We start from the raw sequence: 14882 nt of genomic DNA, 5'->3' as shown, positions 1-14882 counted from the left end.
GGACTTCATTCTCTCATAAGCCTTACATGTCCAATTAATATGCAAATCAAGACACACCAAACCAAAGTGGTGTGAAAAATTTAGATGACTTGCTCAATATTGAGATTGTTAAAAAGTAGAATAAGTTTTGTTATTTTTCAGTAATTGTTTCACATGAGAAATGGATGTATTTCAAACTCAACCCCTTTATCCTGTAAAAAAGAAAAATAGATATTTTCGTGATTTTGTGGAAGAGGTTTATAGAAAACGGAATAAAGTACAAAAAAAAAGTCAGTGTGGCCTAGTCCTGTGTTTCTGGCTCCGTCTGTTTCTCTTGAGATTCTGACTGTGCAATGTTGAACTCTGCCTCATACATAATCTGCTGGATCTTTATTTTAGTCTCGCACCTTTTCTGTGGAGCAAGTCGCTTCAGAGCGGGGACAAAGCTCAGCAGAAACAGTTCATCCTCATCCCGTGGCCGGGTGGGAAATGACGTGCCATTGTCTTTGACCAGCCATTTTGTAGGGGATGGTGTACTTTGAGAAGAAGGCGGTGAAATTGACTCTTGCTTCAGGTGCCGTTTCCGTCCAGTTTTGCTGATGGGGGTGTTCTGTGGGCTTGACGGCAACTTGGCCATAACGGCCAGCTGGGCCATCTGTGTGTCTTGAGACATAGAAGGAAGCTGCGTCACAAATGCTACCTGGGGCTTGGGGTCAGGTTGACTAACGGGGACCTTTGTGATGGACTGCGGTGTCTTGACTGCTTCGGACGATGTGGTTTCTCCCTCCGCACTGCCAGATTCATTGTCAGGATTGTCGTGGTCATCGTCATTGTTGCCGCAGATGTCTGCCACTCCACTTCTCGATCCAGTGAAGGGTGCAATAAAATTCATAAGTTGTCTATATTTCCATCTACTCTGTACGATCTCCCCTTGCTTCTTGCTTTTGATCTCCATTCGGACTTCCTTCAAGTACCGGTCTCTCATGTTCTTCCATTTTCTTTTGCACTCCTCAGCTAGAAAGTAAAATATCAGTGTTAGAACCAAGAAATCCCATAATTCTCCGGAGTATTAACAGGAATGCATGCATGCACAGGAATGAGGAAAAATTATATTAAAGATAAAGCAACCGTCGATGTGTTTATTATGGCTGCAGCTGACGATTATATTCTTTATGGATTCAGTTATTTTCGCAATTAATGGATTTATAGCTTGCTCTATAAAATGTCAGAAAACTGTGAAAAACACCCATTACATTATCCATCCTGAGGTCCTAGGTGACATCTTCAGATTGCTCGTTTTGATGGTCCAGAACCCAAATATATCCAATTTACCTTACAAATAAGATGAAGAAACGCAGCAGATCCTCACAACTGAGACACTGGAACATGGAATGTTTTAGGATTTGCCTTGAGAATTACTTAAATTATTAGCTGCTTATCTTAATAATTGCAAATTAGTTTTCTGTCCACAGAGTATTTAACTTAAAATTTTAGCTCTAGTGTTGATATTTCTATTTATTTGGTTTTAGACTGAACGGTACACTCAGTGAAGGCATACAGTTGAAGTAACACCTCTTGGAGAGTTTTAACAAAATAATATTTCTAAATGTAGAATTTGTGGCAGATCTGTTGTATTGGATTACAATCAATGTACGGGTGTATCTAATAAGGCGGCCAGGGATTGTAGAGCCTGATGTATGTACATTATAACGTTATAAGGGGAATTAAAATGTAGCAAAACACTACTCTACCCAAGTTTTTTTTTTTTTTTTTTTAATGAGGCTTTAATTATAAGTCTATAAAGTCCCACAAAGAAAGGCTGAAGGTCATTCTGTTTCTTTTCCATTTATACTGGTGTTGCTACGCCTTGTCTGGAGGTCACGGTTGGTTCATCCGTGTTTTATACCGCTACATCGTTGACCATGACTCCGTACATCTGGTTACATCTCAGGCTGGGGGCCTCCGTGTCCTGGCTCTGACATGTTTTATCCAACACGCCGCGGTGCCTCCGCCTCCGCCGCCGCCGCCGCTGCCTCCACGAGACTTCGAGAAGCTTTCAGTTTTGTGCGGACTTCGCCGTGTGGACGAGCGTGACGAAAAGCAGGCGGCTCGGCAAGCACATCGAGTCCGTGACGCTGAGCTCGTAACCTCCGCCGCCGCGCCGTGTTGGACACGCGGCCGGCGGCGCAGTGGCAGAGCCGGACCGTGCCGTCCGGTGCAACGCGGCCTATAAAGGCGTGCGGGCTGCGGCTGCTACCGCTAGCACGGTGCGCGCGGCTGCGGCCACACCACCGGGCTGCACTCGCGCGGATTAAAAAAAAACAAACAAACAAACTATAAACTGCCTGGAAGATACACGTGAAATGCCGCTGTCTGCTAGAAACACCTTTGTTTTCTCATTTCTGTCTGTTTGGTCGTCCACGCCAGTGTCTGCTTTGCAAATAATACCTGGCAGTAAAGTTGTGATAAACAAAAAAAAAAAACAATCAAATACTCACATGGGAGACCCAGTACGATGCTGATGTTTCTCCAGGCATTTGCCCGACTTTCCGTGCAGCGATAATTCGGCAAAGTGACATTGTACAGCTCTGGGTAATTAAATACGGCCAATATTAACTTATCGTCCATTTTGCTCTACAGTTGTGTCTGTGCTGCGCGGACGCGGAAGCGGCAGACTTCTCCCGCCTTTTCCGCCCAGCTGCTGGCACAACGCAACGCGAATTATCGCGAGTGGCGGGCTGTCTGCCGCGCTGTGTCGCTCTGCTGTGCACCGGTGGCCATTGTGGTCTTCTGTCGCCGGGGGGCGCACGACTGTGCACGGGCGCCGGTCGCCCGCTCCGCTCCGCTCCGCTGCGGGTGAAAAGAAGCAACTGAACCCCGCAACAAGCAACGCTGATATAGGATGTGTAAAATAAAACGCTTTTTTTGTGTTCTTGGGCCGTTTAGACGATCCCGGTCTCTTCTGAAAGTTAGCTGGACTTTATTATCAGAAAGTCAGAATTAGAATAGGTGATACTGAATCTAATTTACAGAGGAAAAACGTGGTGAATTCTTTTTTTAACGAACATAAAAGACATATTCCAGAAGTTTTTTCCTCACTTTTTTTTTTAATTTCATCTGTTGTCATCTGTTGTATACACTGCAGTTACAGAATGAGAATCCGTTGTTTCACTGTGCTTCTGGGATCCTAACATGGTTTACAGAGACCAAATCGCGAATCTTCGTGCTTTCAAATGATGTGTACTTTGTAGAAAAGCACACTGAGCTAATATATACGTACTGGCACATGGGAGTGATTTCTCTTTCTACTTAGCATACTGCTCCTGAGTATACAGTATAGTTCAATTTCCGTAACATAAACCTACTTAAATAAGAAAACATATGGTCAGTTCAACAGCACCTTAGTTCAGAGAGCCTTCAGGGTGATGTTGAAGCCAGACTTTTAGGATTTCAAGGAAAAGATATGACAAAAAAAAGGGAGAATATATTTGTAATTACACAGTTACTAGTAATGTAGTTTCTGCAAACACAGAGTGGTTTTCTTCATTCCCTTTTCCACTCCCTCCAGGGTATTGCTATCTGACCAGTGTTTTCTTCACCCTCAACAGTGACTGCGTTTCCCTGCGCAAGTCTGGAGAAAACACAGAGAGGAAGGTTCATACCCTGCATTTCCTGGTCCCACACCTGCTGCATTCTCCGATTCCCCGGGAGGTTCTGGCCCCGGTCCAGCAGTAAGCAGGGACCCTCAGCTTTTTCACACGTGAATAGTCTCATGCCATGTGGGGCTCTCTGCTCGTTTACCAACGGCCGGTGTCTGGGTGTATTTTATAATCCCATGTCTCCTGTTTGAATTGTACTGATTTGATTTGTGTCCTTTATTATTCGCCTTTTCATTTTTCCTCCCACTGACCTGCTATTTGAGTAGCCATTTGATATGTCTGATCCCAACACATAACCCGAAAGGGCATGTTATGATAATTACACTGAAAAGAACCTCATACTTCATCGGCATCAGAGCAATCACCATTCTGCGGGATAACCATGTAATATTTTCCAGAAAAAAACGTCTTCAAAATGCAGCATCACAACACGATAAGACAGAAAAGAAATTGCCGTTTCTTTTTTTAGCCTCAGGCTGGTGTGGATCATGCTTTTTTTGTCAGTATATCTCAACTGGTGTTTGGTTCACTCTTGTTTTTGTTAGAGAGTAAAATATATCAGTTGCTAAGTGTTGTCAGTTTCCCTTTTACATCACCTCACCGTGTGTTTTCAAAGTGTAGTGCTAGGCAGCATAAAATGCTGTGGTGTTGAATGCAACCGTATCTGGTGGTTTCCTTCACGTTATTTCTTCCACCAAATATTGATCTTATTGCAACAAAATGAACCTTTATCATTCTAATCCCCAGTAATGAATTTTGAACTGTTTGAACCAATGTGGATGTGGTACAATTCCTTCTTTTGAGAACCACAATAACTGTAGATAGTGATCTCACATGCTCCGCAAACTATACGTCAACAATCTGGACACTATTAAACCCAAGTGAAAAGGATGGGAGGGTGTTTATTGTTATCTGTTTTCAAAAGCCCTTATAAGAGGAGCTTAAGACAGATTGTGGAAATCCATTAATTCATGTATTGCCTTGTATGAAATCACAGGATTTGTTGGGGGGGATGAATTTAACCTGTAATAGCTTTACCTCAGCTGTGCACATTGTCAGAGAAGTCAGACTGAAAAGACTGCACCACACAGATAATACACGCGATGCATGATTATGAATACAAACCGCATGGAGGGACCCCTTTTTTTCTGAATTTAACCTTGGCATTTGTGCTTATCTGTATTGAGCAGTACATGCAAATCTCTAGTGTGACCACATACATCACTACTACTGGCAAAATGAGTCATTCGTTCATCAGCAACTCCCTAATTACTGAGTGTAATTAGTATGTGTCCGTGTTGTCAGTGCAGCCTCAACTTGTGTAATTTACTGAACATATCTACTAATTTGGACGAGATCATTTGCCGATAAAGCCTAACAGGAAAGCGACATGATGATAAATTTAGGAGCTAATCCTCAAATTCAGCATACACCAGTCTCTGGCCACACCAAAAACGTTCATCTTTAAATCCAGGTTTCTAATACCGAGCAATCCCCTTTTCTCTAAAACCTCAACAATAAGGATCTTAGGAGCTCTCCACTTCTCATTTTATGCACTGAAATCTGATTTCTTTTGGAGAAAGGAACGAGGCAAGATTAACTGAATCTGCCGTCCTCCCTAACCTCTTCACAAAACTGCCCAGATTAGCTAGGAATTAAGTTTCAACCATTTTATGTGTCTGGTCCATAGGGGGGATTATAGTTCTACTATTTTTTTTTTTGCCTCCCAATTCCACTATAAGGGCCTGACACACTGTTGTAGAGAGAGGAGAGGGAGAAGAGCAGCTGAACCTGAAAAATCGAAAAGTGCTTTGTGTCAATATTCTGTGATCTTCATTGCTCGTGATTTATCGGAATTTCTTTGGAAATGGATGGACTAATCAGAATGGAGAGACAAAAGTTTCCTTTCACTATTGAAAACATATTGAGCAAATATCCAAATAGTAATGGAGACAGATGGACATGTGGGACAAGTGGTGGTGGTCTAAAAGAGAGGGCAGTGAGTCCTGTTGGAGACCAGACAGAGAGTGTTCCTCACCCGTGCTTGTGCTGTTGCTACTGCGCCCACTGTGGGGACATATTCAGAAATGACTTCATTCATGAAGGTAAGTCCAAACCGTCAGCTCTGTTGGCACGCTTTAGAAATGGTCTTGTCATCAGTATCACTTGTCTTCCTCCCTAACGTCAAATCAGATTTCCTCCCTGGAGCCTGTCCGTACGGATGGCCCCCGGCGATGCTCTCAAACCCATGCAGGCTGGGAGAGGCTCACCGAGAGGAGCCGTCACCCGGTCAGGCGCAGAGGCGGACCAGGCGCCACCGCACCATTTTCACAGAGGAGCAGCTGGACGCACTGGAGGAGCTGTTCCTGCAGAACCAGTATCCAGATGTGAACACAAGGGAGACATTAGCACAGCACACTCACTTAAGAGAAGAAAGAGTAGAGGTAAGACCGCTGTGTCACATCCAGCCTTTCAATAAATACTAACACGGTTTACACAGTAAACAGTTTAATAAGTCTCAAAATGCTTGTGTGAATGAGGAGTAACAAAATGTGTTCAATTTTAAATATTCTATTTGAAAAGGGATATAATAGCATTATTTAAATCTATTTGTTATGGTTTTTTTTAATGTCTGTGTTGATAATAATGGTTGATAACGGTGTCTAATGTCATTCCATTTATTTAAATGTGAATACATAAGTTGCCAAATATTGTAAGTACAGTATTTCACTGAAACAATAAAATTCCAACTAACTTACTTTTCTGCTAGGTTTGGTTTAAAAACCGAAGAGCAAAGTGGAGGCGTCAGAAAAGGCTATCATTTGACGTGGGAAATACAGAAAACTAGATTTTTGTACTGTATAGATGGATGACAGCAGATGAAGAGAACTGTGTGTGTATCTGTATGCGGGTGAGTGTGAGTGAGTTACGTATGTACAAGGCATTTTGCTTACTATCGAATATAATTGTTATCGAATATAATAGCCAGACAAAATCTTTTTTTATTCCCCAGAAAATAAACAAACACCGTCTACGTGACTGTAGACAGTGTCTTAGCCTATTTGTGAAGCGGGTTGGCTGGGTGCAGGATAGAAGTACTGGCAGCGTATGCTAATACTAATCCTGAAAGCTAAATCTTGAGTCTGTAAATGGGTTGTTCTGGTTTGCACCAATTGTGAAAAAAGTGATAACAAATAAAGGTCTTCTGAAAGAGAGGGAGGAACTTCATTTTTATGCAACCCATAATACATGCAAGTTAAAGCATCATACCAAATTTAAAAGATGAAATGCAGTGACCACATCCAGTTATAACTGAAATACTTCACCTTATTTTTTCAGCTTCAGGTTTATGTTTGTGGGGGGGTGAAAATTGTCCAGCAAGTCTGAAGTCTTCCCTACACACTCACTGCCTCACCGACTGCTGACCTCTTGCATATTAGATAATGGTGACAGTGGACTAATCAGTAATGATGGGTAGCGGTGGTAATTACTTTGCTGTCTAAACAAGGAATCCCAAATTACAATACACTAGTTAGCCTTTAAAGTCGTTACATCTGTCATCGATACTGTCTTAAATATAGTAAGAGATTTCGTTTGGGGCCGTAATTTCAGCTGCATTCTTTTGTCAAGCGGCTAGATCTTACCCAGAAACATTGATACGCATTCTACGAACATATCATGATTACACTGGTCATACTACACAACGCCTTAGCTTTCAGTTACAATGAAAACGATAATACACAGAAACACTGGAACACGGTTTGAGGAAATTCACCGAACGTCGGTAAACTTCCTGTGACGCAACAATTCCGATTCTACAAAACAACGTCGGTCGAACGCTGCCGTCCTGTGGTGGCGAAAAGATAGCGAACGTGTTACATTTGGATAAGTTAACAGCTATTTCAAACGTGTAATTATTTACGATATCATTTACATTCGCAAATGGTATTTCTCAGGTAGAAAGGCCGCCTTGCGTTCCCATCCAGTCGGCGTTTGTCGTTGAACGAGCACCCTTAGCCGTTAGCCTGGGAGGCTAACGGAGTCCACAATGGAGGGCAGCGCTAGCGTGCGGAAAGCCCTGTCCGGGACTCTCGTCCCTTCAGCGGTCACAACAGTGGCTCTCCGGCAGCAGCCCGAGGAGACGGAGACGGAGACGGGGAAGCTGAAAAGAAAGGTCCTCGATGAAGAGGAGTACATTGAGGTAATTCAATTATAGACAGCCGTCTGTGGTTGTATGGTACTGATCAGTAGATGTCAGGCAAGATTACAGCAGTGTTAGCAAGGTCAGTGCTAGCAAAGAAACAATGTAAAAGGTTGATTTTTTTTTTAAATTTATTTATTTTTTGTGTAACAAACATTCCTCTTGGTGTTGAGCTTTGTGTGTTTAGTAATTAGGGAATAAGTCATTTACACAGTCTGCCCTTGGTGCCCTTAAAAGTGGCGTTTCAAATCAGAGGTGCCCCACCTCCTGTTTTTGTAGGAATAGCGTAAATTGGGGTAAATATCAGTGTAGGAGTCGTATCACGGTGTCAGCTGAGGCTACTGTAGGCGATCCAGGATTTTGGCAGATTGGACATTATTGGGAATCTTTTCGCATTAACGGTATTAAGGTATTGGCTTCCAAAATACCCCTTATCCTACTCTTTCACATGCAGAGCTGAGACTTAATCATTTAATTTGATTTAATTTTATTATTTAATTAAAATCATTACATTGAATGACAGAAAAATAACAGGCTAATTCCTCGTTTTGATAAATTGCCAAGCAAAAAAGCCAAAAGCCCCCTGGTAACAGCTTCTCAAATGTGATGAATTGTGGAGTTTTTCTCTCTTTTATATAGCGGCGTGAATCAAATAGCTTTCAGTTTTGAAATGTTGGTCAGACAAAACAAGTAATTTAATGATGTTTTATTGGGATGTTGGAAATTTTTATCTGTTTTCTGACATTTCATAGACTGTAGGATTAATCGTGAGAATAATTAGCAGTTTAATTGATGATTACAATAATAGTTAATTGCAGCCTTACCATCCTCTTTTGTTTCGGGCATAAGCAAGTCAAGTAAATATATCAGATTAAGTGAAAGTGAGACTTGCCTGAGAAATACAGGTCAGTTCTGTATTTTGTTGTTGTTGTTGTTTGGTATCAAAGACTATGTAATTATCCTCTCTTATTCAAAGTCAAATGCACCTACTTGTGTACTTCTAACAGAGTTTAGAGAAGATCATCCAGAGGGATTTCTTCCCAGATGTGACAAAATTGCAAGCGCAGAAGGACTATCTGGAAGCAGAGGAAAATGGAGACCTTGCGAGAATGAGAGAGATATCCATCCGTTATGGATCATCTTTGACAAAATCTACACCACGACCTTCTGCACCCTGTGAGTATTGTGAGAAGTGAATTTAAATGCTCCATTGCCATGTTTATACCTTTATTACAGCAAGAAGAAACAGCTTGTGTTTGTGTTGCTGCTTCATAGAAATGATTGATTCTACAGCCTAGTGGCAATGTACCATGAGAGATAAAAATTGTATTCATCAGATATTTTGTCTGGTTCCCATGAATGTGCTTTACAACATTTTTTTCCCTTACCATCCTCTTTTGTTTCGGGCATAAGCAAGTCAAGTAAATATATCAGATTAAGTGAAAGTGAGACTTGCCTGAGAAATACAGGTCAGTTCTGTATTTTGTTGTTGTTGTTGTTTGGTATCAAAGACTATGTAATTATCCTCTCTTATTCAAAGTCAAATGCACCTACTTGTGTACTTCTAACAGAGTTTAGAGAAGATCATCCAGAGGGATTTCTTCCCAGATGTGACAAAATTGCAAGCGCAGAAGGACTATCTGGAAGCAGAGGAAAATGGAGACCTTGCGAGAATGAGAGAGATATCCATCCGTTATGGATCATCTTTGACAAAATCTACACCACGACCTTCTGCACCCTGTGAGTATTGTGAGAAGTGAATTTAAATGCTCCATTGCCATGTTTATACCTTTATTACAGCAAGAAGAAACAGCTTGTGTTTGTGTTGCTGCTTCATAGAAATGATTGATTCTACAGCCTAGTGGCAATGTACCATGAGAGATAAAAATTGTATTCATCAGATATTTTGTCTGGTTCCCATGAATGTGCTTTACAACATTTTTTTTCCCTTCATCCTCTTTGTGTGTAAGATGTGACTCCAGCTAGCTTTGAGACACCAGTGGGCCACGCAGGGTCTCCCTCATCCATTCATGGCAATAAAGGTTTAGATGAGGGTAAGTATTTCATTTTTTTTAATTTTAAGAAAAGATAATGTAACAAATTTTTCTGAACTTCATTTGTGTGTTTACATGAACCAACAGATCTGTATCCTACTTTAACCCCCCCCCTTTTTTTTTTTTTAATTTATTTTATTGCATCTTACCTAAATCATTTCACATGCTATATATTATTCTCCACTTCATTTGGTCCCATGAATGGATATATTTGGCAGTTATACTTTAAAAAATGGATGTATCTATGTTTTTATTTATAGAGAGCAAAGATGATAGCAAGGAAGAGAAAGAGCTGCCCTGTCTGGATCGTTTCCTTGCTAAAAATACCAGTGAGGATAATGCATCATTTGAACAGATAATGGATCTGGCAAAAGACAAGGAGAAACTGAAGCACGCCTGGTTATATGAGGCTGAGGCTGAATTCAAACAGGTATGTATATGCAGATTAGGTTTTACTTCAATTCAAAGCTAATTAAATATCATTGCTTGCATTACTGGTGTTCTGATAATAGATTTTTTTTTTTAAGTGAAATTTGATTTGGAGTAAATGAGCTTTGACCAAATTGTTGATTGCAGAACTTTATATGGCTTACTGATTTATGTTTTGAGTGTCAAACAGTCATCACCTGTGGGATTCAAATGTGGCTCTGAAAAGTTTGTAACCCCAGCGCTGATTGTTAAGAGGGTTGCTTGACATTGTTTTCAGTGGCAGTTGATCACTGTCAGTCAGATGATTTATTTTTGCTCAACCCTAGACTACAGTGAAAACTTGTAAAAAAACACTGATATTTTTCAGCGCCATGAGGAGAACCTTGCTTTACCGTCAGTAGAGAAGGCAGCACTTGAATGTGTCAAAGCTGGGTTGGAGACATGGGAGTACAAAGCGAAGAATGCCTTGATGTATTATCCAGAGGGTAAGATTTTAAAAAAAATTTTTTTTAACATAAATCCTCATTAAAGGCAAAAACTGATTAAAATATTTAGCTGTGAGGAAAAAAAATGAATGTAATGTGCTTCTCACATTTTTCCAATTCAGGTGTTAAAGACGATGATGCTATTTTTAAGAAGCCAAGGGAGGTAGTTCACAAGAACACACGCTTTGCTAGAGACCCATTCAGCAAAGCTCTCAACAAAAGCCAGATTCAGCAGGCTGCGGCTCTCAATGCACAGGTACATTACAGGAATATGGTTCATGAAAACCAGAAATAAAGCATGATGTTGCATTGGAGTAATTTTGTTTTGGCAGAAATGAGCTCTGTACTTGTGAGTGAAGTGTCTGCATGGCATGGCAGTCTGTTCTTCAGTTGAATAAAAGTGTTAATTCAAGAACAATGCAGATGATATATGATGTTTTTTTTGTTTGTTTTTTTTGTCCAGTTCAAACAGGGTAAAGTAGGTCCGGATGGGAAAGAGCTCATCCCACACGAATCCCCAACAGTGAATGGGTATGGTTTTGAAAGAACGCCTTCCCCTGCACCTGGTAAATATGTCTTTCAAATCCGCCTCCACCTAGATATAATACAAGCCTAATTGTTGCCCTAAATTGATGATTCAACAGTTATACACACATTTTGAGTAGATTTCTTAAAGCTGTTTTTGTCCCCCCAGGTGTATCTGAGTCCCCTCTGATGACCTGGGGTGAGATCGAGAGTACCCCATTTCGTCTGGATGGATCAGACACCCCATATGTTGAGAGGAATCACGGCCCATCATTTAAGGTACTGAACATTAAGTTGTAGCTGTATGGATTTGTTGATCATATTTTTTTATTATTAGCTTAGTTGTAAAATACTGACACTTAATATTGCTTCTAAAAGATTCCAGAACCGGGACGACGAGAGAGGCTGGGTTTGAAGATGGCCAATGAAGCTGCTGCTAAAAACCGTGCAAAGAAACAGGAGGCATTGCGAAAGGTCACAGAGAACCTTGCAAGGTAAAGACATTCAAACTTCTGCACTCTTGGCTTTATCTGCTCCTACAGGTAACAACATCTCACAGTATCTGTCAACTCCTTTCCATTAGAAGGAAAGTTTAGTTTAAATTCTAAACAATGTATTTAACATCAGTAGTCTTCCACAGTATTTGTTAGTGCAGTCGTGAAGAAGTCACTACTGTCCTAAACTGAGCACCTCATCCTTTATGTTGCAGCCTTACGCCTAAAGGTCTGAGCCCCGCCCTCACCCCCGCCCTGCAGAGGCTTGTAAATCGGACATCTAGCAAATACACGGACAAAGCACTAAGAGCAAGTTACACCCCATCTCCCTCACACAGTGTCACGGGCTGCAAGTCTCCCTTTGGTGGTCCATCCACTCCGTCAGGAACACCAACACCAAACAAAACCAAGACGCCAAGCTCTCAGGACGTTACGTCACTCACAGACAATCTGCTGCAACTTCCCAAGAGACGGAAAGCCTCAGACTTTTTCTAACTAAGAAAAGCTGCTCTTTGCTGGGATTGTACAAAACAGACTTATTATGTAATGTCTTTCGGCTGGATGACTCGATAAAGAAATGCACAGTGGACTGCAGAAATTGTAAGGATTCATTGGTTATAATTTTGTGTGGATAAGTTAAGGTAGATCCCGGTGAAATATAATGTCCAAATTCTATGTCATTTTTTGTTTATCTTAATTTTTTTTTTTTTTTATCCCTAATGCAAGGTTTCATAGATTTTTGTACAGTTATTTCCAGTTAAACTTTTGCTATCCCTGCCACCTACCCACCAGCACATGCTTAACTGATATTTTTAATATTATTAGAACACAGTAGTTGTTTCAGAGATTCACACATTCAAATTAGATTTTAATGCACTGCATCTAATAGCCTATCGGCCAGTTCTTCATACATGTAGCCATGGAATTTCAGTGTGTCTCTGCATCAAAGAAATTGCTCAAAAGTACATGCTTTGTTACCTAACAGTAGGTCTCCCTATTGTCACACTTTTGTGTTGGTCTGTACAGAAAAAAAACAAAAAAGAAAAAAAACACAGGTCTTCAGTTACAGTTAACTGATTATGAGCGTAAATGATGAATGTTTCTTTTGCCGTATGTCTTCTTAATTTAAAGTTGAAAGATTTACAGGCTGAGCTTGGCTTAGCCTCATAAAACTACAACCCTTTTTCTTAAAATCTTTATTTAAATTGGACATTTTTGACTAAAAATGGTCTGCAGAAGAATATGATAAATGTATCGCTTGATCGCATCCTTGTCAATAGTTCTGTTCTACCTCCTACTGGTGGTAGAACAGAGCTGTGAATAAGAAACTTTCGACCTTTTCTTTTTCTCAATCAAGCTTCAAATCTAAAGGCATAGTCATACTGCTCTCTGTTAAAGCTGCAACAAGAAATACTTCAACATGTACTCAGTGTGCTTATTGGAACATTAGAGGTTAAAGGGATTCCCTAAGGCCAAATTTCCTTTTTATCAAATGAGGTTGGTCTGTTGTTTGGGGGAGTCAGCACACATGCTGCAGCTTGATTTACGGTTTACCATTCTCAGGGGAGTTCTGGTTCATAGGACAGTGTTTGCATCATGAATGAGTGAATCAAGCATGGTCTTGTCTGAGTTTCGTACATTACATACTTAAAGTCAACCTTGCATTTGATATTAGTACTGTTGATGTTTAATATACATGTTTATCTCTTGTAAGAAAAGTTTTCTACTTTTAGGCCTCGTCACAAAAGCAGTTAAAGGATAGGTTTGCATTTTGTTAAGTCTGTCTTAAAGTAGTACTTGCATACCCATATATGTACATTCAAAGAATTACTGGTCAGTGTATGGCGATGAAGTTTGGTGCAACACTAGTGTAAGAAGTGGAGGAAAAACTCTACATTCCTCCTCCTTCAAAAATGTAAGTCAAACCTCAGTGGAAGCTAATATGAGGCTTCAACAGTCTGAGTCAAGGGGGTATCATTTGAGGGTATTGGCTTTTTGGCATGAAATTCCCTCTTTGTGTTTCCCCAGATGGTGTCTTCTTACTATTTCTTTGCCATAGCTCAGTAACATAAAGAGGGAGTTATGGACTAAAAAGACTCATTATGTCTAACCTGGACTGCTAAAGCTTCAAATTAACTTCAGCTGAACTTTAGAGTACTTTTTTTTTTTTTTTTTTTTTTTCTACACAACAAGAACTATAAATGTCCACATCGGCATATGGGAATTATTTTAGGACAGACTTTTAGGAGAAAAAAAAAAGTGAAGTCCTTTAAAAGATAAAGTTTTGATACTCAAAGCCAATTTCAGATCCAGTTAAGAATGACCATTTAATGTCACTTTGAGATTGCTGACAAAAGGTGTGGATGAATATGGGTATCACCATTAATGTCAAATATAACAGCATAAAAATGCTTACGTGTGATGTGCCTGAAGAGTTGTCACAGGCTTGCAATCCGGATATGATGCTGATGTCTGAGGCATCTTCAAATGCTACTTGATTAGTCTTCAGTAGCATTTATAAGCTGTTTTTTTTTTAGGATTTATACAATTTTTATTTCATGTGTAGTATGGGAGATGAGCTGTGGACCAGTGGTCATATGATTTGTGATTGCATGATGATGGTTCTTGATCCTCCACAGAAATCATGTCCACATTGTGCTGTGCTTTAAGCGCCAAAAACCGATGTTAAAGACATTAAATGTCTCTTCCATTATGATTAGAAAAAGTAGGCTTTAAAACTCCTCAAAGACTCACCCCTTATGGACATTGCAGTCTTGGAGTTTGACCCATAGGCTATCTCACAAGGTCAAACAAGTCAGACTGTCCCAAGAAGGGAAGGAACGCCATAAAATGGAGCTAATTATATAGTAGCACATTAGGAGAGCTGCATATTTCTGCATTTTTAGTACAAAGATTTCTCTAGGATCCCAAATGGAGAGAACCAAATCTACTTTTCCTGACTGCTTTGGTGAAATAACTTAAATTGGCCTCGTTTTTGAGTAAAATCTCGATTTAATTGGCGTGATGGACAATTATAGGGTCACGTAAAAATAAAT

General features: G+C 40.3%; 3 protein-coding genes across 3 annotated transcripts; 2 read left to right on the top strand and 1 right to left on the bottom strand.

The window, feature by feature from the left end:
• Window positions 1-219: 219 nt before the first annotated feature.
• Window positions 220-2714, bottom strand: LOC120806631. The gene is made up of 2 exons (XM_040157981.1): window positions 2478-2714; window positions 220-993 (listed from the first exon to the last, which is right to left on the bottom strand). The coding sequence occupies exons 1-2, from the start codon at window positions 2605-2607 to the stop codon at window positions 281-283; spliced, it is 843 nt and encodes a 280-aa protein (XP_040013915.1). The 5' UTR covers window positions 2608-2714; the 3' UTR covers window positions 220-280.
• Window positions 2715-5505: 2791 nt separating this feature from the next.
• Window positions 5506-6486, top strand: LOC120805967 (homeobox protein goosecoid-2-like). The gene is made up of 3 exons (XM_040156555.1): window positions 5506-5743; window positions 5847-6082; window positions 6409-6486. Exons 1-3 carry the CDS (start codon window positions 5506-5508, stop codon window positions 6484-6486), a joined length of 552 nt encoding a protein of 183 aa, XP_040012489.1.
• A 903-nt stretch (window positions 6487-7389) lies between these two features.
• Window positions 7390-14876, top strand: ess2 (ess-2 splicing factor homolog). The gene is made up of 10 exons (XM_040158255.1): window positions 7390-7839; window positions 8847-9015; window positions 9810-9893; window positions 10154-10323; window positions 10690-10807; window positions 10930-11063; window positions 11271-11373; window positions 11502-11611; window positions 11711-11826; window positions 12042-14876. The coding sequence occupies exons 1-10, from the start codon at window positions 7687-7689 to the stop codon at window positions 12319-12321; spliced, it is 1437 nt and encodes a 478-aa protein (XP_040014189.1). The 5' UTR covers window positions 7390-7686; the 3' UTR covers window positions 12322-14876.
• Window positions 14877-14882: the final 6 nt, after the last annotated feature.

The sequence above is a fragment of the Xiphias gladius genome, chromosome 20 (genome assembly GCF_016859285.1).
Source record: "Xiphias gladius isolate SHS-SW01 ecotype Sanya breed wild chromosome 20, ASM1685928v1, whole genome shotgun sequence".
NCBI lineage: Eukaryota > Metazoa > Chordata > Actinopteri > Istiophoriformes > Xiphiidae > Xiphias > Xiphias gladius.
Note: the sequence above shows the minus strand (reverse complement) of the source record. Positions and strands in the feature narration are given on the sequence as shown.

What these genes read in the sequence shown, in the direction of transcription:
- LOC120806631 (XM_040157981.1), bottom strand. Translation starts at nt 2,607, where the DNA reads ATGGACGATAAGTTAATATTGGCCGTATTTAATTACCCAGAGCTGTAC. An exon ending in CATCGTACTGGGTCTCCCAT is followed by an intron (nt 994 to 2,477) that starts GTGAGTATTTGA and finishes TTTACTTTCTAG; the next exon opens with CTGAGGAGTGCAAAAGAAAA.
- LOC120805967 (XM_040156555.1), top strand. Translation starts at nt 5,506, where the DNA reads ATGGATGGACTAATCAGAATGGAGAGACAAAAGTTTCCTTTCACTATT. An exon ending in AAATGACTTCATTCATGAAG is followed by an intron (nt 5,744 to 5,846) that starts GTAAGTCCAAAC and finishes TCCTCCCTGGAG; the next exon opens with CCTGTCCGTACGGATGGCCC. An exon ending in TAAGAGAAGAAAGAGTAGAG is followed by an intron (nt 6,083 to 6,408) that starts GTAAGACCGCTG and finishes CTTTTCTGCTAG; the next exon opens with GTTTGGTTTAAAAACCGAAG.
- ess2 (XM_040158255.1), top strand. Translation starts at nt 7,687, where the DNA reads ATGGAGGGCAGCGCTAGCGTGCGGAAAGCCCTGTCCGGGACTCTCGTC. An exon ending in CTGCGGCTCTCAATGCACAG is followed by an intron (nt 11,064 to 11,270) that starts GTACATTACAGG and finishes TTTTTTGTCCAG; the next exon opens with TTCAAACAGGGTAAAGTAGG. An exon ending in ATCACGGCCCATCATTTAAG is followed by an intron (nt 11,612 to 11,710) that starts GTACTGAACATT and finishes TGCTTCTAAAAG; the next exon opens with ATTCCAGAACCGGGACGACG.